The sequence below is a fragment of the Triplophysa dalaica genome, chromosome 22 (assembly GCF_015846415.1).
Source record: "Triplophysa dalaica isolate WHDGS20190420 chromosome 22, ASM1584641v1, whole genome shotgun sequence".
Taxonomy (NCBI): domain Eukaryota; kingdom Metazoa; phylum Chordata; class Actinopteri; order Cypriniformes; family Nemacheilidae; genus Triplophysa; species Triplophysa dalaica.
In genome coordinates this window covers 10,191,578-10,215,275 of record NC_079563.1, presented here as the reverse complement: position 1 = coordinate 10,215,275, position 23,698 = coordinate 10,191,578, and the positions used below count along the sequence as shown (strand labels likewise).

General features: G+C 36.8%; 5 protein-coding genes across 8 annotated transcripts; 4 read left to right on the top strand and 1 right to left on the bottom strand.

The window, feature by feature from the left end:
* The first annotated feature begins 242 nt into the window (after positions 1-242).
* Positions 243-2,688, top strand: LOC130411433 (uncharacterized). The gene is given in 8 exon segments (XM_056736051.1): positions 243-673; positions 971-1,029; positions 1,170-1,295; positions 1,964-2,029; positions 2,032-2,119; positions 2,121-2,154; positions 2,230-2,458; positions 2,461-2,688. Coding segments are annotated over 8 exon segments (987 nt in total). The 5' UTR covers positions 243-389; the 3' UTR covers positions 2,562-2,688.
* An 836-nt stretch (positions 2,689-3,524) lies between these two features.
* Positions 3,525-6,863, top strand: im:7136398 (schwannomin-interacting protein 1). Of its 3 annotated transcripts, none has more exons than XM_056735740.1 (7): positions 3,525-3,891; positions 4,290-4,516; positions 5,004-5,134; positions 5,221-5,308; positions 5,393-5,506; positions 5,900-6,017; positions 6,230-6,863. In XM_056735740.1, exons 2-7 carry the CDS (start codon positions 4,325-4,327, stop codon positions 6,328-6,330), a joined length of 744 nt encoding a protein of 247 aa, XP_056591718.1. In that variant the 5' UTR covers positions 3,525-3,891; positions 4,290-4,324; the 3' UTR covers positions 6,331-6,863. The 3 variants fall into 3 exon arrangements, with proteins under 3 accessions (XP_056591718.1, XP_056591717.1, XP_056591719.1); XM_056735739.1 differs by having other exon boundaries at positions 5,378-5,506; XM_056735741.1 differs by having other exon boundaries at positions 5,378-5,506; positions 5,904-6,017; positions 6,230-6,244.
* Positions 6,864-7,676: 813 nt separating this feature from the next.
* On the top strand, positions 7,677-10,168 carry LOC130411268 (P2Y purinoceptor 3). Of its 2 annotated transcripts, none has more exons than XM_056735738.1 (2): positions 7,677-7,803; positions 8,604-10,168. In XM_056735738.1, the coding sequence occupies exon 2, from the start codon at positions 8,711-8,713 to the stop codon at positions 9,998-10,000; it is 1,290 nt and encodes a 429-aa protein (XP_056591716.1). In that variant the 5' UTR covers positions 7,677-7,803; positions 8,604-8,710; the 3' UTR covers positions 10,001-10,168. The 2 variants fall into 2 exon arrangements, with proteins under 2 accessions (XP_056591716.1, XP_056591715.1); XM_056735737.1 differs by lacking the exon at positions 7,677-7,803 and adding an exon at positions 8,505-8,523.
* Positions 10,169-10,871: 703 nt separating this feature from the next.
* Positions 10,872-21,335, top strand: LOC130411354 (P2R1A-PPP2R2A-interacting phosphatase regulator 1). The gene is made up of 9 exons (XM_056735909.1): positions 10,872-11,893; positions 16,739-16,823; positions 16,910-16,966; positions 17,044-17,072; positions 17,156-17,213; positions 17,321-17,394; positions 18,119-18,174; positions 18,407-18,491; positions 18,622-21,335. Exons 1-9 carry the CDS (start codon positions 11,808-11,810, stop codon positions 18,737-18,739), a joined length of 648 nt encoding a protein of 215 aa, XP_056591887.1. The 5' UTR covers positions 10,872-11,807; the 3' UTR covers positions 18,740-21,335.
* c22h17orf49 (chromosome 22 C17orf49 homolog) lies at positions 21,200-23,581 on the bottom strand. The gene is made up of 6 exons (XM_056735910.1): positions 23,356-23,581; positions 23,149-23,243; positions 22,726-22,827; positions 22,331-22,560; positions 22,122-22,223; positions 21,200-21,982 (listed from the first exon to the last, which is right to left on the bottom strand). Exons 1-6 carry the CDS (start codon positions 23,374-23,376, stop codon positions 21,918-21,920), a joined length of 615 nt encoding a protein of 204 aa, XP_056591888.1. The 5' UTR covers positions 23,377-23,581; the 3' UTR covers positions 21,200-21,917.
* Between the last annotated feature and the right edge of the window lie 117 nt (positions 23,582-23,698).

Here is a 23,698-nt window from a genome sequence, read left to right as displayed (position 1 = left end):
ATACGTTCAGCTTTATTAAACAAGACATCCAGGGTAATCAAATCCAGGTCAACATCAAAGTACAATCCTGAGGCTCTACAGGAGCTGAGTAATTTTAGTATTTACACAATATATCTGAAAAAAGCCAAACTCATTCCTCTTTAAAAGATAAAGATACTGGAATTATATACCTTTAGTTGTCTACCTGACACATAAAAAACTTTCTTATAGAGTCTATATGTTGTTTGCGTGTATTAAAATTTGATTTATGTATGAAGGTAATTGTCAAAGACAGAACACTAATATGTAATCATGTTCAAAGACATTTCATGTTGTAGAGCCAGTGGCCAGACACTCAAAAATGGTCTTTAATCAGGGTTGTAAGAACCCCTCATTGTCAGTCACCATAGATGCCTCACAAAATCAAAGAACCCATCAAGGACGTTTCGATAGAACAACAAAGAAATCTTGACATGTTCTCAGTATTACTTAGTAATTTTCTTCCCAACGGAGGCAAGAATATTGCTTATGACAGACTGCTTTGTCCCTCACAGTTCAACACCGTGGTGGAAAAGGTGAAGCCCGTCTCCATGGAAACGGAAACAGGGGGAGCTGTGACGTGGGAGGTAATTTTGCGCGACACATGTGGAGACCAGAACACGCAGACATTCGATTCTGTGTTTGTGTGCCGTGGGTGAGGAACGGCATCTGAAAAGTCCTTTTATCTTCCAGACATGCACAAATGGACACCACTACATCTAATCTCAGATTGTGGTTTTGCATTGATGTTCTTAGCGAACGGCATTATTCAGATAGTGCCATGTTCATTTACCCCATAATATAGCCTGTGGCTTTTATCTCTCCAAATGGAGGCGACGTGAATGGGTATTATGTTATGAATTCACGTGGCATTTCCGTAAGGGAATTCAGAAGACCACAGGAGCCTTTTAGAATCTCAACGCTGACTCATATTTCCTTCCTCTTTCTGCAGGCATTATTCCGACCCCCACCTGCCCTACATTCCAGGAATAGAGGATTTTAAAGGTACATGTTCTCTGATCGCTGCAAATGGATAACCCTAAAAGCCCAAAGCATTAGTCTCATTACACCAAAGCATCTCTCCTTTTATCTCTCTGTCTCTCATCTTCCTACATTTAGCTTTGCCTTCCGCTGTTGTTTAGCGAGAAAAGTGTTTCACAGTCAGTGGTACCGGCGTCCAGAGCCCTTCGCTAACAAGTCGATTGTGGTCTTGGTAGGCGGAGCTTCTGGAGTGGACATTTCCATAGAATAAGGCCATGTCCACTCTCAGGTTTGTGGTTTAGACAACACTTGCTGTTTTATTAGCTGGGCCCGCACTTAAAATGACATTTCCTTGAGTCATTTAAAAAAGCTCATTTTATTTATTAAGTTCCAAAGATTTCCACTTATTCTCATCTTGTTACATTCCATATAATTTTCTTCCGTCCTTAGACCAAATAAGGATACATCTGGATGAATTTCTCGCTATTTGATGCTATTTTTTTACGAATACAGTCGACCTTCACATTACCAAACCAGAAAACTGGTCTCTTTACATCCCCTTGTCAGGGAAAGAGTTAAAAACAGCATGACCTAACAGTGATATCTATATGAATGTTAACGTTGTTTAGGCAAAGTATGTAGTTATTTTATTTTTTGTGTTTATTCTACCTTAATATTTGAAGGTCAGCAGAAGAAAAACAACTTTTAGGAATCAATCTGCATAAGAGATGGACATCGATTGTGAAGGCATTTTTGATAAAACAGCTTCATATGAAGGCACATACAAAAGTCGGATGCGATGAGACCTGTTTTCCTGTTTTTGCATGTTACATCCGGTATGAAGTCTATATAAGTATATATAAGTATATACATGGTTGTTTCTGTAAGAAGTGGAACATCAGGAGTAGCATTACTGCTAACAATAGATGATTGAGTTTATATTTCTTTATTTACTCTGTCTCAGAAGATGGGTCTTTACACTTCCAGGATGGATCAGTGACCAAGGCTGATGTTCTTCTGCTCTGTACCGGATTTTTAACTTCCCCTTCCTCTGTCTGTCAGAACTGGGCCTGGAGATACGGGATCATATTGTGATCCCCCTGCCTTCCCTTCAATCTTTTTATTGTTTCCCCTTTTGTACACTTCCACTGTCAGGTAAGCAGAGGGCAGCTAAATGAAAGCAACACATGTTTTAGAAATGTACCTTAAGTCACCATTTTAAATCTGCAGGCTAAACTCGCTCTCGTCATCCTTGAAGGTTCTGTGAAGCTTCCCATTCAGGTGGAGATGTAGAAGGAAGCACAGGGAGAGCTGCAAAGAAAACTGGAGAAAGGTGTACAGGTGAAGCACTTGCTCAATATGGACTATGTGGAGTGGGATTATCACCTGAAGCTGGCCAGGATGGGCCGATTCACACCCTGTATGATTCAGAGCCTGTATGAAGAGGTGGGCAGACAGAGGGAAAACAGCCACTAACGTACAAACAGATTAACTACAGGCTCATCGATGCCACACAGTGGGAGATTTTGGAATTTCCACCAAAACAGGCCGATAAAGTTTAAGTACAAATATATGAGATTTGCATAGTTTAGTTTGTAAGGTAATATCTTTTAAGGTGACCTCATACAAGGATGCTCACGTTTTAACATTATAATATCACATATTTAAGTATTCAGACAGCAATGTTATAAATTGTATAACATATTATAAGGCTTATATATACATTGAATATAAATGTAAACTTTATACTACAATGGGTTTCAAGTGTGAGAACACTTTTATGAGCATAACAATTTGACTGAAAATTTATTAAAGAATTTTAAATTGTATCATTATTTGTTATTTCCCTCTTTGCTTTAATTGCAACACCTTTGTGATAAAATCTGATGATCCATGTTTTTCCAGCATTATTTGAGAATAAGAGTTTTAAAAATCTGACCTTTTATACAAAGCAATTAAAATGGACCACTGTCACAAATTCTCTTATTTGATAATAGTGAAGAATCTTAAATATTTTTTTATTTTTACTTAAGAAAACATAAAACATTATTCGTATGTTTGTGTTTATTTTACATAGTTAATGTAAGATTGTAATTGTGAAGTCAGACTTTTATTCGGACTTTTATAATACGATAAAATTGAACAAATATAATCCCAAACCTAATAAATTAATAATAAACTTAGTTTAACATTTCAAGAGAATAAAGAATATTAAATGTATGTGCAAAATTAACTTCAGTATTGAATTTCGTTGTAAACATCATTTAGTTGCTGATACATAGTTTCGTTTATTTAATAAACAACTTTAAATCTGCGTCTTCATGCGTTGCACACCAGCATCCTTAAGCTTGCAAACATGTAAATATTAATATTAAAAGGCCATAGTATGTTTATGTTACGGTTTAAGGAGATTTTTTACATTGTTGAAGCATTGCATCATAGCTTTCTTTCATCAGAATTATGCATAACACGACACAGTCCCGCAGACTGTTCCCATCTGTTCCCAGTCATCTCCCAACATGAAATCGGACACCTCAACCCTTCCCAAAACAGCCTTATCTGCCTAATACAGCCGCCACTTTACAAGTATACAAAGCATACACTCATAATTCACCATTTTACCACGAGCAACCCGCCATCGAAGTTTACGAGAGCGATGTAAAAGTCGCCACAGACCACCAAACTTCTAGCGGCGGTTTAAGAAAACACAAGCGAGAAGAAACCCACGGAGGGCGGGAGGAAGGGAAAGCCAGATGGGTGTTTCCTCTCCGACCGAGGAAGGATTGAAGTAGTGAGAAATAATTCATTAAACAGCGTGAGATTTTTAAACACGTTAAAGTTTATGATCGGGTCTAAAGAGTCGCGATGTCAAGATCGGGTTTCCGATAAAAGGTGAGTGAATAACTTGCATGTCATCTGCTACTTTTCAGAAAGAACAAGACAACAACAGGAACTGTGGAGCCTCAGTCGTGACACAATGCAACTTTGTAACTTCTAAAAATAAGTTGACAGCATAAAATCAAAGTGAAAAACATCTTGGTCCGCACGTAAGACTGACTGAGATGTTTTTTAAAGATGCATTAGTCACGCGTTACGAAGCAAACAAAAATAAACTTCACTCGTGGGATTTGGCAACTGAATTGGTTTCTCTGACAGCAGAGGTTTTCATGTAGAATGGGTCACATTAAAGGTCTAGAAAACACACTAAATTGTATGTTTTTCTGATCAATTTTTCTTAAGCAATATTGAAGGATCATATATTCGTGTACTGAATGAAAATGTGCTTTCAGCCTGTCCGTGATAGAAAGTCATCTCTCTCCAACGGATGGAGGAGGATCCAGACAGCAAGAGGCAGAATGAGAGGACCAGTGATGACCCCTCACCCTGTGACCAGGGGACCAAACAACACAGCCAGGACGCCCCCTTGGGTGATCACGACCTACCCATCATGCATTGGGAGGATTTGAGTTTGAGAATTGCAGAGCTAGAGAGGCAGGAGGAGGAACGAAGGACGAAGGTACTGTCGCAGAATCTAGCTCTCTGGTTTGTAAGGCTACAAAACACATTATTATACACTAATAGGGTGTATTTGCCGTTTACACATTACTCATTTGATTCTAGAGATAGTTCAGCCAATCATGAAAATTCTGTTATCAATTACTCACCCTCACGTCATTCAAAACCGGTATATGACACTTATTCGGACTCGGTATACAAAATAGTATTTTTCAAAATAAGAACTGTCAGTGGCTTTGTGTCCGTACAATGGAAGTCAAGTTTTGTTTTCTTACCAGTCAAAAATATATTTCGTGTTCTGCGGAGGAAAGGAAGTCAAACACGTTTGAAATAACATGTGAATACATGATGAAAAAATTATCATTTTTGGGGGAACTGTCCTTTAGTTAAAGTAAATAACACAAAGATTTTCTTTAAAGAAGTGAATGAGTCGATTCTACAATATCTATACCAACTGTACATCTAGTAAATAACCCCTGTTGTTTTAGAGTCTGGATTTACCGGAGCGAGACAGAGTGCTTGGATCATGGACAGAATCAAAGCACCATTCTCTCCACAGGGAGCCATGGCCAGACGACGAAGACTACAGTCCCTGCCGCGTCCCTGTCGTAACGCCACGGTATTTCACACGCATGATCGTAATGTTTAGAGAATGTGTTTTGAAGCATTCATTCAGCCGTACATAATGTATTTCCATCTTTGCAGGTTTAATAGCCCTAAAAATCTCCAGCTTTGTTTCATCAATAACAGTGAAAGCGAAGGCGATGATGAAGAAGGGGCATCCAGCAAAGAGGTGGGTGTGAAAATTCCTCTTTGTTTTTCGATTTTTAAGCTCAGGTCATCATTCTTTTGGTTTTAAAAGGCGTTTTATCATCAGAGCTCGTGTGAGGCAGAGGTACGGGGGAGTTACTCTCCGGGCCTAAAACAGGAAGTGAGAATCGCACTCAGGTCTCTCAGAGACAAGCTGTTGGCCGAACAGAAAGACACAGAGGTGAGATGTTTTAAGGAACCCGTGACCTATAGAACAGTGGTTCTCAGCAGGGTGCACGTGGCCCACAAGGGGGCCTGAGGATGTCTAATAATGTTAATGAGACAAAATTTGCATTGAAAAACATTTTAAAACCACTAAGACCAATATCTTTCTTAATATTTGTCCATTTTTGTATTGACTAAACACTTTTCCAGATAATATAAAGCTCTGAAATGTTTTATTGAGTAGAAATTGTAAGTTTTTGTGAGAAGGACGAAGGCCTTTGAATACTTGGTTTGAATAGGCTTGTGAACCCCTGCCTCTAGAATGCTTACGTGATGTACCATATAAGGCTCAGTAATTAATGGTTAAAATTTGACTTTTGTTAACTCTATATATATTTTTTCTTTTAAGCAAGAAACACACAACAACATTAGCATACGAAGAAAAATTCTCAGCCTTTCTGATCTTCAGACGTGTTCCTTGCTACAACTAAATGCACTTGGGACCTCACTGAATGAAGATATTCAGGGTATGTTGTCTTCAAGGACACAATGCAATCTATAATCAACAGCAACATTTTCAATCACCCTTCGCCAATGTGTTTCTGATTTCCATACTTTTTCAAAGTTGTCATTTTAATCAGTCGATCGTAACTATAATTGGGCTTCACCTTTTCCTGGCATGTTTTGAAAAAGACATGGATTCATTTTTCTCATGCACTAATTTGATTTTTGATTTTAGATCTGAGCTCAGAACTGGTGAAACATCTCGTAATAAGGGACCACCTTCAAACTAAGCAAGATGCTTTGCTCCTGGACGTACAGGATTTGACATCTTTTTGAAAGATCGTTGTTTGCAGCACTGAGTGAATTGCGGTTCAACGTCGGCACTCTCTGAAAGCAGTCATTTACTGTTACTCATCCTGTGGACTAACAACGACCAGAATATCCTGTTCATTCTTGAATAAATGTAGCACTCTCTCACACACACACACACACACACACACATATATATTTTTGTTTATCAAAATGTGAGTCACATTGTTTAGAGTCACAAGTTTTATTGTGAAAGCTTGGCCATATTAACAAACCCTTACGGCTCTGATTCATGTCATATCACCTGTGGTTAAATTTTCGCTTGTATGCATAAAAGCTGCTGTCAAAGCCATATGTGATCAATAACTGTGATGTATTAATCGTTGGTTATATTAAGCATTCCATGGAAATACAGTGTAAGTAATTATCATGAGAATATTAACAGCGTGATGCTGTCAGTCATGAATGTGCCTTACAAACTTTGTATTAAACTAGGTAGAAAGAAATATATCTCAGTGCTAAATATTTACATTATTTAATAAATCATTTATTTTATATGATATTCACAGTCCCCAGATTTTTTTGGTTCTTTGTTTTTTTTTAAAGAAAAAGAAGAGATGGTTTATATTGGGTTGTGGAACAGTTATGTCAGTACGGCACACAAATATGCCTTTAAGGATTTTGGTTAACTTTCAAAATTCGGGGAATTTTTAAGTATGATTAAAAGGAAAGAAACTACATCAATATATATTATGTGTCAGAAGTTTGAAATTATAAATATAATTTACTGTGTGTGGGTGGTTGACTAATATACCATTGTGACCTATGGTTAAATTAGTTAAATAATATATTATTTTATATTATTAATATTTATTTTAAGGCTATAATATAAAATAACATAAGACAGATCTATCGTCATTGCTATTTTATCTAAATTTTAGCTGTCCCATCCCACAATATTGTCTTTTTTAGGAGGCTTTAATATTGATACAATTATTGACAGTTCAAGATAGAAACAATAAAATGAATAGATAGCAACATATTTTTGGTTAGAAATCAATAATGGACTAAAGGGGATATGAAAGTGTGGAAATGCTGTTATCTATTTGAGGTAATGTATAACCTGTATGTGTCTATATGTTCTGAACATGAATGTATCCGACTGCACGTACCTCAGCTGACTGACCATTCATGCACAGAGGGAGAGCGAGAGAGAGAGAGAGAGAGAGAGAGAGAGAGAGAGAGAGAGAGAGAGAGAGGAGAGTTAGACGGGTGAACTTCTGATTGAGAAAATAATTAGTCAAATCTTGCCGATGTAGATAACAAATTGAGGAAGTAGTAAATAGAGTTTGCAGTTGTTAAAGAAAAGGTCAAAAAGTGCAGTATTATAAAACTTACAAGCACTGAACTTTTCATCTTGACCTTTTATTAAATGCGTGAGGCAATGAATGAATTTCGGCCGACCGTTGGACTTACTCTTTTTGTTGACCTTTAAAACAGGTAAGATTTCATTTGGATCTATTTTCTGTGTGTGTATTATAGGAAGCTTTGCTTCTATATTTAGAAAAAAGTGAATGACTGTAAAATAAATGTTATGAACAAAAAAGTTTATCTTTAAAAACCCGTTCAACCTCAATACGTTTAAATGTTTAATGTTTAAAGTTTTAAGAATCAAAATTCTACCGTTTACAATTTATATGCACCGTTTTTGTGTTGGACTATATGCTGTATTGTGTATCCGCTCACCATTTCTGTCTGAATGAATGGGTATTAATTATTTACTGGAACATACCTGCAATGACACATGATATTGTAATACCAAAGCTTCCCTGTAGTACACAGGCAATATCCATTAATAAACAAACTCGACTAATCCACCGACCAAACATAGGCATTAGGGTTACATGTTATGGCGGTACTGTGAATATAGATGAATGCATCAGACATGTCCAGACATAAATTATCTTAACGCACACGCTTTAAATGCAGCCAGAGTCAGCCGGTCAGCAAATGACTTGTGTTCATAATATTTTATTGAAGACAGCAGAACGGAAAAAAACTAAGTTTGAAAGATGAATGAAGGGTTTGTTACTGATTGATGAGGTTATAAACCAGAAGAGGCTGAATCAGCACAAAACGCGAATAAGGTTGAAGGGCTGAGTCATCGGTCAACTTGCAGTTTGCTTGAAATATACTACGGAGCGGACTGCAAATTTGAATGTAAAGATCTGAAATACAATCATATCGTTTTTTGTTATATTGGACCAAACATGTATTGTTCATCTGTTTTCCATTCTCAGTTTTCATGACGTCCAAAAGAAACTCTTAAAGAATGTGGGGCTTCTATGGTATAACAGAAGTGGATTATGTGGCTCTTTTGTGATCAAATAAAGAACAGCTGAGGACCATGAAGACCACGGCATCCCCCAACATCATCTCCAGTGCATTGGCGCAACTGGTCACCAACGCTACTGATGTTCAAAACCGTACCTCGCCACACGCCTGCAGCATCGACGAATCGTACAAGTACGTCACTTTGCCTCTCTGCTACTCTCTAACATTCTTGCTCAGCATCATCCTGAACTCGACGGTCCTCCTGCGTTCCTACCGCTGTAGGGGAGGCCGCCAGTGGAACACTTCTCTGATCTACATGGTCAATCTGGCATCGACAGATCTGATGTACAGCTTCTCTCTTCCGTTCCTCGTGGCTAGCTACCTGATGCGTGACCATTGGGTCTTTGGGGACTTCATGTGCAGACTGGTGCGTTTTCTATTTTACTTCAATCTTTACTGCAGTATCTTCTTTCTTACCTGCATATCCGTGCATCGCTACATGGGCATCTGCCATCCGATCAGAAGCATCACTTTGGAGAGCAAGCGGACGGTTAGAGGCATCTGTACTGCCGTGTGGGTCGTGGTGTTCATACTTACCTGCCCCATCGTCAAATTTGCCAAAACCGGCGATGTGACAAGGAAGTTGGTGGATGGCGTGAACGACGGGGTGGAACTTTGGTCAGCAGGAAGTTTGAATGCAGGGAATGTGGAAGTTTACAGGAACTGTTGGGACGATGCCATAGACAGCGAGTTTTCTGAGTACGTACCCTACGGGATCGTTCTGCACCTGCTCGGCTTCTTTTTTCCGTTTATCATCATCGCGTGGTGCTACTCACAGGTGGTGCGTACTATTTTTCAGTCGCTGCACTCACAACCCCGCACTCAGGAGGAAGGAGGAATGTGCAGCGGGACAGAAGGGGTCAAGGACAGGACGTCCGTCTCCATCTCTGGCTGCCAGCACGCTCCGTACATAAGCAGGCGCCGGAAGTCCATCAAGACCATCATCACCATCACGTTTCTGTTCGCCCTGTGCTTTCTGCCCTTTCACATCACACGTACGCTCTTTCTCATCCTCAAAGAAACAAAGGCAGCCGAGTGCCAAACAATGAAAATGATCTCCATTTGTTACAAAATCACTCGGCCTCTGGCATCTTGCAATTCGTGGCTCAATGCACTGCTTTATTTCGCAACTGGGGACAAAAGCTTGGACTGCTGCGGACGGACCAGCGCCGCTCATAAGACCCACCTTCTCTGGCCCTTACAGATTCTAGGAGGACAAAAAGAAGCAGATCAAGATCACCAGAATCAAAATAAAGCAGATGAAGGGCATGAGAGTGACTCAAAATCCTCAGTAGAGGCATAGATTGACTACTGGTGGTCAGGAAGACTTTCTCAAAGGGACTGTTTCAATGCTCTAAATATTATTTATTATACATTAATATCCAATTTCACAAAATCCCAGGTTTTGTTGTATGTATTATATTGTTCAAATTAACATTTAATCTATAGCATTTATAGCCTCCCATCTGTTTGGAATAGTTTTGTTTGTGTTTGATTAGAAGAAACTCTTTAATCAATAAATACAAATAAAAGGAAGACCTTTATGAAGAAAAATGTTCATGTAAATTGCTGACTTACAAAAACAGTCAACAGGTCAAAAGAATAAACAAAAGAAACAGGAAGCAAAAAGTTACTAATTTACGTCTCGTCACAATTAAGCTCCAAACTATTAGCTGAACATGCTTATATAGAGATCCTTAATCTGTGCTGCCATTGAATATCATTATGATTTTCTATTTAATTGTTTTCAACATGATCTATTTCATTTTTTATTGTTTTACACCAATTTGCAAAAGAGGATAAGGTCACGTGTCGGCATCTCCAAGGCAGTCAGCAGTGCATACATCAAACTACCACCACGAGTAAATACATGGACAATTCCATCTTTTTATTAATACATATCAACACTAAACGTGCTATATGGATGTTTTCCTACATGCAAGTTAGTTTTACTATAATTCAGATAAGATTTTCTTGAAGCTGCATTTTAGGTTTGAGTGCAAATAGTGTTACAGTTGATTGTATGAATGTCAGGTGACTCTTCTGACAGTCACCAATGAAAAATAATCTTATATTTTACCTTTTCACTTTATATAATTCTTATTACGTTTACATTAATCAAGTTGGTTTAGAAAGCGAATAAATGTATGATGTAGATGTACACAAGGGCGAGAAATATGCGCAAGAAGAATGAGTAACAGTAGAAAGATGTCACTTGGTCACTATTGGGCTATATTGCAGTGGTTTATCTCTACGTGCAATGTTTTTCTCCACCAGGACAAGTCGCTGTTGTACAAGAGGATGCACAATCTCAATTTGCTTGCGGGATATATATGTTTTATTTTCTAATTTAAGAAATGACCGAAAAACTTTGAAAGCATCTCGTGTTTTAGGCAGTACCGGTGTAACTTAGACGTTTATTTGACAGGGCTCTTACTGACCGATACAGCGATTGTATGTTGGTTCTGAACTGGGTTGTCATTTTTCCGACTGCTTTATAAACTAGCAGATAAACTTGAAAGAAATGTAAGCCGTGCCAGAAACCTTAATCGCGACGTTAGATGTAAAAGACTTGAATACATATTTATATTTTGTTCGATGTGTGTTAACTCTGTTACTTGCTGTTTGCTCTCTTCGATGTTTTGTTGTTTGCTCTGTTTGGATAAATTGGTTTGGATTAAAAGCCAAAGGACGCAGTCGAGTTGGAAGCTTTACGTTGAAGATAGTGCTGAATATTTACGATTTATGGTTTAGACGCAAATGTACCTTTGATGCGGATAAATAACTGTTTTCGGTTCGCGTTTACGGCAACGAAATCAACCTGAGGAGTTTATACTAAGTTTGTGCGCGAACTGACAAACCAGCTGTGGCGAGAACTCAAGAGTTATTAACTGCATTTCTGGATCAAACTGACACTGTTTTCATTTGAACATTCGTAAAAATGCGTTAGACCCAGCAAAGCACTTCTTTTAAGTTAAATTGTGAGGCTGTTTTTGGCGAGAGGCCTGCTGGTCGGGCTTTTGCCGTGTGGGATTTGAGTCTCAGGCCGCGTCAGGGCGCTTTTAGCCCGGCCGTGAGTGACGCGCAGTGTCGGTGCCGGAGGACGAGCTATGGAAAGAATGGAGGTGGACCAGTGCGCAGGCGCAGCAGGAGCTCTCCGAAGGTCGAACAGCGCCCCCATGATCACGAACGTCAGGTAGGAGATCTGCACTGAATATGATGTCAAGTTGGACAGCTGTATGTATTGAATATGAAATAAAATAGAATGTTTGAACTAAATATTACAGTATAGTATAGTATTATTACATTGAATATAATATAGAATTACATTTTTATTAAAATAGAATTTAATAGTGTCAGGTAGGATAATCGTACTGAATATTAAGTATAGAATTTAAGTAAGGAAAACTGCACTAAATACTTAATGGAATATGATAGAAAAGAACAGAATGGAATGCTAGCAAGAAGAATGTAATAGTATGTCAGATAGAAGAAACTGAATGGAATAAAATAGAATAGTATAGAATGTCAGGTAGAGAAACTGCACTAAATACTGAATGGAATAGAATGGAATGTCAGTAAGGCGAATAGAATGTCAGGTAGAAAAGTGAATCGAATAATATAGAATGTCAGGGAAGAAAACTGCACATAATACTTAATACTGAATAGAAAAAATTGAAGAGAATGTCAGATAGGAGAAACTGAGTAGAATAGAATGGAATAGAATAGAATGTCAGCAAGAGGAATGTAATAGTATGTCAGATAGATGAAACTGAATAGAATAAAATAGAATAGGATAGAATGTCAGGTAGAAAAACTGCACTAAATACTGAATGGAATGTCAGTAAGGCGAATAGAATGTCAGGTAGAAAAGTGAATAGAATAATATAGAATGTCAGGGAAGAAAACTGCACATAATATTAATAATACTGAATACTGAATAGAAAAAATGGAATAGAATGTCAGCTAGGAGAATAGAAGAGAATGTCAGATAGGAGAAACTGAATAGAATGGAATAGAATAGAATGTCAGCTAGGAGAATAGAAGAGAATGTCTGATAGGAGAAACTGAATAGAATAGAATGTAATAGAATAGAATGTCAGCTAGGAGAATAGAAGAGAATGTCAGATAGGAGAAACTGAATAGAATAAAATAGAATAGTATAGAATGTCAGGTAGAGAAACTGCACTAAATACTGAATGGAATAGAATGGAATGTCAGTAAGGCGAATAGAATGTCAGGTAGAAAAGTGAATCGAATAATATAGAATGTCAGGGAAGAAAACTGCACATAATACTTAATACTGAATAGAAAAAATTGAAGAGAATGTCAGATAGGAGAAACTGAGTAGAATAGAATGGAATAGAATAGAATGTCAGCAAGAGGAATGTAATAGTATGTCAGATAGATGAAACTGAATAGAATAAAATAGAATAGGATAGAATGTCAGGTAGAAAAACTGCACTAAATACTGAATGGAATGTCAGTAAGGCGAATAGAATGTCAGGTAGAAAAGTGAATAGAATAATATAGAATGTCAGGGAAGAAAACTGCACATAATATTAATAATACTGAATACTGAATAGAAAAAATGGAATAGAATGTCAGCTAGGAGAATAGAAGAGAATGTCAGATAGGAGAAACTGAATAGAATGGAATAGAATAGAATGTCAGCTAGGAGAATAGAAGAGAATGTCTGATAGGAGAAACTGAATAGAATAGAATGTAATAGAATAGAATGTCAGCTAGGAGAATAGAAGAGAATGTCAGATAGGAGAAACTGAATAGAATAGAATGTAATAGAATAGAATGTCAGCTAGGAGAATAGAAGAGAATGTCAGATAGGAGAAACTGAATAGAATAGAATGTAATAGAATAGAATGTCAGCTAGGAGAATAGAAGAGAATGTCTGATAGGAGAAACTGAATAGAATAGAATGTAATAGAATAGAATGTCAGCTAGGAGAAACTGAATAGAATAGAATGTCAGCTAGGAGAATAGAAGAGAATGTCAGATAGGAGAAACTGAATAGAATAGAATGTCAGCTAGGAGAATAGAAGAGAATGTCAGATAGGAGAAACTGAATAGAATGGAATGTCAGCTAGGAGAATAGAAGAGAATGTCAGATAGGAGAAACTGAATAGAATAGAATGTCAGCTAGGAGAATAGAAGAGAATGTCAGATAGGAGAAACTGAATAGAATAGAATGTCAGCTAGGAGAATAGAAGAGAATGTCAGATAGGAGAAACTGAATAGAATAGAATGTCAGCTAGGAGAATAGAAGAGAATGTCAGATAGGAGAAACTGAATAGAATGGAATAGAATAGAATGTCAGCTAGGAGAATAGAAGAGAATGTCAGATAGGAGAAACTGAATAGAATGGAATAGAATAGAATGTCAGCTAGGAGAATAGAAGAGAATGTCAGATAGGAGAAACTGAATAGAATGGAATAGAATAGAATGTCAGATAGGGGAAACTGAATAGAATAGAATGTAATAGAATAGAATGTCAGATAGGAGAAACTGAATAGAATGGAATAGAATAGAATGTCAGCTAGGAGAATAGAAGAGAATGTCAGATAGGAGAAACTGAATAGAATGGAATAGAATAGAATGTCAGCTAGGAGAATAGAAGAGAATGTCAGATAGGAGAAACTGAATAGAATAGAATGTAATAGAATAGAATGTCAGCTAGGAGAATAGAAGAGAATGTCAGATAGGAGAAACTGAATAGAATAGAATGTAATAGAATAGAATGTCAGCTAGGAGAATAGAAGAGAATGTCTGATAGGAGAAACTGAATAGAATAGAATGTAATAGAATAGAATGTCCGCTAGGAGAATAGAAGAGAATGTCAGATAGGAGAAACTGAATAGAATAGAATGTAATAGAATAGAATGTCAGCTAGGAGAATAGAAGAGAATGTCTGATAGGAGAAACTGAATAGAATAGAATGTAATAGAATAGAATGTCAGCTAGGAGAATAGAAGAGAATGTCAGATAGGAGAAACTGAATAGAATAGAATGTAATAGAATAGAATGTCAGCTAGGAGAATAGAAGAGAATGTCAGATAGGAGAAACTGAATAGAATAGAATGTAATAGAATAGAATGTCAGCTAGGAGAATAGAAGAGAATGTCAGATAGGAGAAACTGAATAGAATAGAATGTAATAGAATAGAATGTCAGCTAGGAGAATAGAAGAGAATGTCTGATAGGAGAAACTGAATAGAATAGAATGTAATAGAATAGAATGTCAGATAGGAGAATAGAAGAGAATGTCAGATAGGAGAAACTGAATAGAATAGAATGTAATAGAATAGAATGTCAGCTAGGAGAATAGAAGAGAATGTCAGATAGGAGACACTGAATAGAGTAGAATGTAATAGAATAGAATGTCAGCTAGGAGAATAGAAGAGAATGTCAGATAGAAGAAACTGAATAGAATAAAATAGAATAGGATAGAATGTCATGTAGAATAACTGCACTAAATACTGAATGGAATGTCAGTAAGGCGAATAGAATGTCAGGTAGAAAAGTGAATAGAATAATATAGAATGTCAGGGAAGAAAACTGCACATAATATTAATAATACTGAATACTGAATAGAAAAAATGGAATAGAATGACAGCTAGGAGAATAGAAGAGAATGTCAGATAGGAGAAACTGAATAGAATAGAATGTCAGCTAGGAGAATAGAAGAGAATGTCAGATAGGAGAAACTGAATAGAATGGAATAGAATAGAATGTCAGCTAGGAGAATAGAAGAGAATGTCAGATAGGAGAAACTGAATAGAATAGAATAGAATGTCAGCTAGGAGAATAGAAGAGAATGTCAGATAGGAGAAACTGAATAGAATAGAATAGAAGAGAATGTCAGATAGGAGAAACTGAATAGAATAGAATAGAATGTCAGCTAGGAGAATAGAAGAGAATGTCAGATAGGAGACACTGAATAGAATAGAATGTAATAGAATAGAATGTCAGCTAGGAGAATAGAAGAGAATGTCAGATAGGAGAAACTGAATAGAATAGAATGTAATAGAATAGAATGTCAGATAGGAGAATAGAAGAGAATGTCAGATAGGAGAAACGGAATAAAATAGAATGTAATAGAATAGAATGTCAGCTAGGAGAATAGAAGAGAATGTCAGATAGGAGAATCTGAATAGAATAGAATGTAATAGAATAGAATGTCAGATAGGAGAATAGAAGAGAATGTCAGATAGGAGAAACGGAATAAAATAGAATGGAATAGAATAGAATGTCAGCAAGAGGAATGTAATAGTATGTCAGATAGGAGAAACTGAATAGAATAGAATGGAATAGAATAGAATGTCAGCTAGGAGAATAGAAGAGAATGTCAGATAGGAGAAACTGAATAGAATAGAATAGAATAGAATGTCAGCTAGGAGAATAGAAGAGAATGTCAGATAGGAGAAACTGAATAGAATAGAATGTAATAGAATAGAATGTCAGCTAGGAGAATAGAAGAGAATGTCAGATAGGAGAAACTGAATAGAATAGAATAGAATAGAATGTCAGATAGGAGAAACTGAATAGAATAGAATGTAATAGAATAGAATGTCAGCTAGGAGAATAGAAGAGAATGTCAGATAGGAGAAACTGAATAGAATAGAATAGAATGTCAGCTAGGAGAATAGAAGAGAATGTCAGATAGGAGAAACTGAATAGAATAGAATAGAATGTCAGCTAGGAGAATAGAAGAGAATGTCAGATAGGAGAAACTGAATAGAATAGAATGTAATAGAATAGAATGTCAGCTAGGAGAATAGAAGAGAATGTCAGATAGGAGAAACTGAATAGAATAGAATGTCAGCTAGGATAACAGAATAGAATACAATTTCAGGTTGAAGAACTGCACTGAGAAGGAAATATAAAAGATAGAATAGAATGCTGAATAGAATTCGCAAATATAACAAATTGAATAGAATTTATAATGTACACTACCAAACTGTGCATGTTTAAGTGATAAGTGTATAAAGTTATAATGGAATAACTGTGGTCATGTTATCCAACAGTGATGGGATGACCGTATTCAGCTCTAATAATTCGGCTCGGTATCGTCGGAGCAGTGTGTCTGTAAATCCCAGCTGTCCGTCTCGGGTGAGTGTACAGTAGATTTGTGCACATCAGGGTTGGGCATTTTGACGGGACAAGTCAGTAATACTGTAATTGCCCTCATGTTGCAGATCCTTCCTCTCTCACCATTCTCACTGCCATGTGAGAGATCAGAGCACAAGAGACAGGTGAAAGACTTTGAAATAAATGTTGAATTGTGCTTCAGGCTGCAGGTTGAGTACTAACATGACTATTCTTCTCCCAGATAGAACAGAGAACCTTACAGAGACTCAGGTAACCAAACTACACCTGACATACAATGAAAATATCTGCCAAAGAAAACACTCAATTGATTTTGGTGTTGTTCTTTGTTTAAGTTCCTCTCATATCGGACCCTTTCCTCCTGCGAGTCATTGGCATGATCATTTGTCTCCAGTGAGTATTTTACCTTCAGGAGTTTTAAGCAAGTTTCAGGTTAACAGTTTTGAGTTTCTTTGGGATTCTGTTTATTCCCTTCTTCCATTTCTTTATGTCCCACACAGGGATTTCATTCCCAGGACAGCGGTGTCACTCCAAATTCCTCACCCAGTCCAACTCGAAGGTTTCGAGGGTCAGGGTCAGTTTCTGAATAACGCAACAGTATTAGAATCATTATTTAAAGGGGTCATATGACACGGCTAAAACAAATATTATTGTTTGTTTTAGATGTTATGCAATGTGTATACACGATTTAAGGTTATTTTCCACATACCGTGCATGTTTGTGTCTCTTCTTTGCCCCGCTTCTCTGAAACGCGCAAATTTATACAAAGCTCATCGCTCTGAAAGCGAGGTGTGCTATGATTGGCCAGTTAACAAGTGCATAGTGATTAGTCAAATACTGCAAGCGTGTGATGGAAATGTAACACCTCTTACCATATTTGGAACATCAGGTTCCACGGCAATTGTACTGACAGGTAGCCCACCTTACTTACGTATACATTTAGACGGTCTTAGTCAACTCATACCAGGAACTGATGTAGATTTGTGGGGGTGTGGTTACACGAGGGGTTTCAGGCAGGTCTGGGTGAGCATTAGGTTTTAGATAGAATGCATCTTTATTTCTCACAATTTTATGTGTCTAAAACATGCATGGGCAACTTATAACACACCAAAGACAGAGAAAAACACATATTTGCGTCATATGACCCTTTTAAAATATCGGAAGTTACAGAACAATTATTGATTGTACATAATAGCAGCTGTAGTTTTTTTTATTTTTTTATTCTAGTTTTATTACTTAGTACCGATCACAAATATTTTTGTTAAGCAACGCTTTCTGTGGTTTTCGGTTTTGAACAGAGGATCTGTAAGCTCCGGAGTGAGATGGCCATCAGTCGTACCTTTGAAAAGAAAAGGTAAGAGCACGGTAAACAGTTATAATGTAAGCCTCTTAAACTGTATTAATGGTACCCATTGTAGAAATAAAAAGAAATAATTTAAGTTTTTAAATGCACTTTAAGTTGCTCGAATGAGAACTGTTTATTAAGATAAAAAAAAATTTGTGTACTCTAATTTATAAATATATATAAAGAAATGCATGTCAATTGCATTTTATAAGACATATCATTTTTCCTCTTCTCAAATAAGGTGGAGTGGAATCAGATGGTCCGCCCAAAAAGCTCTTCGTCGCTGGAGTCACAGATCCTGCACACGTAACCAGTTACACAGTCAGGTGAAGCTTTGTATTGCTGCTTAGCCTTAGATGATAAACTGATTACAAAATAATCTCATACACCTTGTTAGTATTGTTCTGGATCTGGTTAAGCGCCTCTAAAAAAATTCTGTTTAACCCCCACATCCAGTGTTTCTCAGTCAATGGACTCTTCTTCCGGGGCTGCACCCGTTGGTTCAAACACCCAGGCCAGCCACCTCTCTGTCTCCCACCCCCCACCTTTCTCATCTCACCACCCCAGCATGTAGACAACAGTAGAGAGCTCTGGACACAGGTGTTTTTAAATGAAGACCAAGCTTTTGTCTAAACCTCTTTCTGAATTTGTGGGTGCTTTCGATGAGAGTCGTTCAATTCTCAGTCACTTCTGAAGGAAATTCATCCGAGTCACGACTTTGATTAGGAAGGAATCAATATGAAGACAGCGTCAAAGTATTGGATGTTGTTTAATTTGCAAATAATTGTTCTGCTAGTGTAAGGATCTTCCGTGCCTATGGAATAGTACCTTGTGTATATGAAACAGTATCTGCAATAACAGATTGCAATGAAATAATCTGGGTGTTCTTTTCATAAGGATTATAGTTAGTTTTTACTTTTCTCAATGTTGTGCAGACTGAAGAATAGCCAGACTTGCACCTTTGTTTTTTGGTACTTCTTCAGCTTCCATTAATGGGGTCCAAAGGTCTGGAAACATATCCAGAGCAAAAGTATCTTGAAAACCTGACAGTAAGGAAAGAAAGTATTGAGATCAGTTGGCTGTAGCGGCCATCTGTTGTTTATATGTGTATAGTGTATAAATATGTGAATAATCAAATATTATTTTGGTAGGTATTAAACCTTCATTTCATTTATGTTTGTCCCATTGGTCTGATATCTGTAAATATGTTTCTTTTTTACATGTTCATGTTAGTCTGGGCTTAAGTTTTAAGTCAAAGTACTTCAAAGTAATATCAGACCACTCAGACAATTCCCACAGTTTGAGTTTTTCATTATAAGATAAATCAGACATTCAGATTACTTAAATTTCTGAAGATAAAAATAAAATGACTTAAATTAATTAACTTAAAAGCTTTTGTGTAAAGAGTGGCAGTTCCACGCCGTGTCTACACTGTGAGTGATGGGACAAAACTAATGCTATTGTGGGAAGACAATTTCATGTCTTGCAAATCATGTCACAGTGCAAGGCTTTATTTTCTTTAGGTAAATCATAATTTTATTATTTTCTAATGGGTTGGGGGAAATTATAACTGACAATTTTTTTAACATTTAACAAAGATTTTTTTTAAACATCTGTGATTATGACAGCGACGTTCTAGTTTTGTTACGTCACATGGCTTGCTCTTATTCTATAGGTTGAAGGGAGGTCAGCGTATACAGAAATTCCCACCACAAATTAATGTGTTTTCCCCCAATAACAAAAAATCTCCCAAAAACTTGTGGAGCATAGCTATTGAGATGCTTGTGAATTATGTACAAAAGTCAAGAATTTAAAACACTTCCATGGGATGGGCTATTGTAGAAATAAAACACAAGAGACCATTTTTACATTCATGCAATCAATTATGGTTTTAGTGATATCATATGTTTCTTTTAATATTTGCACAGTGTTAGACTTTGATGTTAATCGATATTGCTGTTACATGAGTGGGATCATATTAACTTTAATTGTAATGGATTTTGTATCTTTTAATTGTTTTACTTGGGTGGTGTTTGGATTTAGCTAAACGTCAGACACAATAGTTCTGGATTGTGGATGGATGAATTGTATTAGTACCAAAACAAATGTTACTCCCAGAAAAGATATTGTCCCTAAAATAACATGCTGTTCTTACAATAGCACTTGAGCAAACACAACTGGAATCCCTTCACTAACATCAGTAGATTTCACATAAGACTTGATGGCATTATGCAAATCACATTGACTGTGGCACATGTTATTCTATCCCCTCTTGGTTAACAACCCGTCGCAATATGCAGAACTTACTGTTAAATTGATGTAAGGGTGTTTGTCAACTGTCTTGTATCTCCTAAAGTCATCATTTTAATAGCAGCATAGCTTGTAGGTCTGTAGAGCTGTATGTCATACATTTAACTCTGTTTTCTTGTTAAATATTGAGTGGAATATATCATTGCCTATCATCTTCCGACATTTACTGTTGAACTCTCAGTAATGTGATGAAATTGCCTTACAGGTTTTGAATTCCAAAGTTACTTGCACTGTTTGTCATTTGCAATTTCTGGTTGTAGAGGTCCTTGAGATTTTCAAAGTTTGATACCAATGTTTATGGGTCTTTATGTTAAGTGATTACGAAGTGCAATACGCATTGTATAGTATACAAATTGCTGGAATTAGTATTTGTCATGTTTGTTAAGATAATCAATGACGTTATTTATAGAAAACCCAAATTAAGACTTGTTTTGAATGTGAACAGGGTTGTTTTCTTGTTAAATCATTTGAATTTACCATGTTTTTATTTTTCAAACCTTACATGTGATACGGTCTGTTTTGTGGGCCAGAGATGAAAGTCAAGGATGTGTGTGTTTCTGTTACAAAGTTGTTTAATAAGAAATTAAATGGGATGAATTGTGTAAGCACACTAGAAACATTCTAAAGAAATGCCAAAGCCAATAGCGTCTGCTTGTAGATTGTTCAAACTATATTCAGGAAGCCAGAAAAATAAAAGTGAAAGATAAATATTTTTCCAAAGTGATGGTAGCAAAAGTACATTTATTCCCTCTGAGTCCGAAATGAATTTCAGTAAAGAAATATCATTACCGTGGAACTATGTATATTATACCATATAATCTTATGAACAAGAGCATAATAAAAACTCATTTTGATTTTTATGCTGTCTCTTTAAACTGAAGTAAGACATTACATGTGAAGCTTCAAAATTGTATGGACTTTATATAAAACCAGAGTCGCTTCCTACATGTTTGCTGTTAAAACGGCCTGTTTAATAAGTCCTGTTTAATATATACATATCCCTATATACTACATACAATATAAAATGTACTTAACGGTGGCAGTGAAAGAAAACGGTATGTTGTTACTTGCAAGGTGCCACATTTGCCTGCAATCAGCATCTCACTTCACACAAAAAAACACGTTTATCCAAAAGGCCCTACTGAAATACAAAAAGCTAAATCTTCAAAAATATCATACAAGTACATGTTGGTTTAAGCACAACACCACTGTCCTATAAACCCCTTTTCCACTGTGGGCAGATCAGTTTCCATTAACCCCAAAAAAATTCTGTTCCACTTCTTCTGATCAGATGATGTGAGCGTCATAATCCACAGTCGAAAATGAGAAACCGTTGGCTCCACCCTTTACAGTTCTGTTAAGCAAAAGATCAAACTGTAGCTTCTTAAGATGGGCTGTTCTTGGCTGTTTCTCTGAATGCCATCATTACCGATGTGTACATCTCAGCGGGACAGCAGGGGCAGATCACTGGAGTTCATTATCAGACTGGAATCCAGATTTAAGCTTTCTGAGCACAGAAAAACAAACGCAACAAGGTTTGCTCAAGTCAAAATATTTCTGCACTTTAAAGTAAAAATTTCAGGTTGAACTTCTTTTCAGCATAAAATGCATTTAATCTCAGTTAAATTGAGGATATGGACACTCACCCTGATCAAAGTTTGGTTTTTTAGTGGAACCCTCTCCAAGCCCTTCGATATCCACCAAATCACTGTTCACATCGGAGTCATTTAGAGCACTCAGTGTCACATCTGATAATAGAGAACCAGACAAAATATTAAAACCACACCACTTGCAATGGGAGAGCTAATACATACTCTAGCACAAGATTTCAATTATTTTAATAAAAGTGAGTCACCTGCTGGTTTTGGATTCTTTATTGCTGGTTGTAAAGATGAAGAACTCTGCAATCCTGTCGTCACAACAACCTGAGAGGTTGGCATGGAGATAACAGCGGGGGCCACTGATGCTGGAGGGGGTGGTTGCGTCACAGCGGTTTTCTTCATTGTTTTCTTAGGGAATTCTGAGGTGAGGGGTACCCTACTGTCTTCATACAGCTTCCTTTTAACTGTAGTCTTAATCTGGGCACTACAAAATAAAATAACAACAGTTGTGGTGCGTTGCATATCAGAATGCATTCATCTATGAAGACGGGTTACTTTCTGCAAGTCTATATTCTGCATGACACTTTGAAATTTCATGTCTGCTAGATGTAGAAGGGAGGTGTTTGGTTAAATATATGAAGGATCTTACACAGTGCGTTCCTTTATGACAGAGCTGATGCTGTTCAAATCTTCCCCAAACCGTCGCACTGCCGAACGCAGCATCTCAATCTCTGTGTCGGTCCATTTGGCTCTGAGAGATAGTAGCGTACACAAGAAAATCCTCAGTTTAGACAGAATCAATTTCCCTATTTTTTATGTAAATTTACTGTGATGTAAAATATATAATGATTGAAATATAAATGATTAAACAAATATATAAAAAATTGCAAACGTTGAGATAAAATATAATATGTGCAGACCATTTTATGATCATCCAAGCAATCAGACTTCAAGATTTTAACCAAGGAATAAAACTAACCCAAGACCTTTATCCACAAAAGAGCCTCTAAACAGCAAAAAAAGAGAGAAAGTGTAGAAAATAGGTTTTATAAACATCTAATGGTGATCTTACCCAGCAGGAGATGAGTCTGCCACTGGATGCAGCTGCATTGTCAATTCACCCAGTTTGGTGAATGCAGCGCCTGCAGCCGAGAAGATCTCACCCACCTGACGAAAATGTAAATACATTTCTCTTCATACATTTAATAATAAACACATTATTAGATTTAAATTACTTGAAAATATTAACAATACAGAACAGATAATGCACATAATTAACCTTTGTGGAAGCTGAAGTCATGCTGCTGGAGTGATGGTCTCAAGTAAATAGAAATCCAAAACAATTGAATCCCGCTTTAACCTGACGACCGCTAGCTAAAGCGTTCAAAATACGGATTATTTGTGCATCTACCGAACTATCGTACGAATATTTGATGTTATTTTATTATGTATAAAATAGTAAACCTCTATAACAGTAGTAGCGCAAGATAATAGTTCGAACTGAAAACTCCCAGAGTACAATGCGGCTCGAAAACGAGCCGTGCAATTGGTCAGTACTCAGCCAATCACATGACTGCACACTGACTGCGCAACACCCACGAAGATTGCCGAGTAATTTAGTG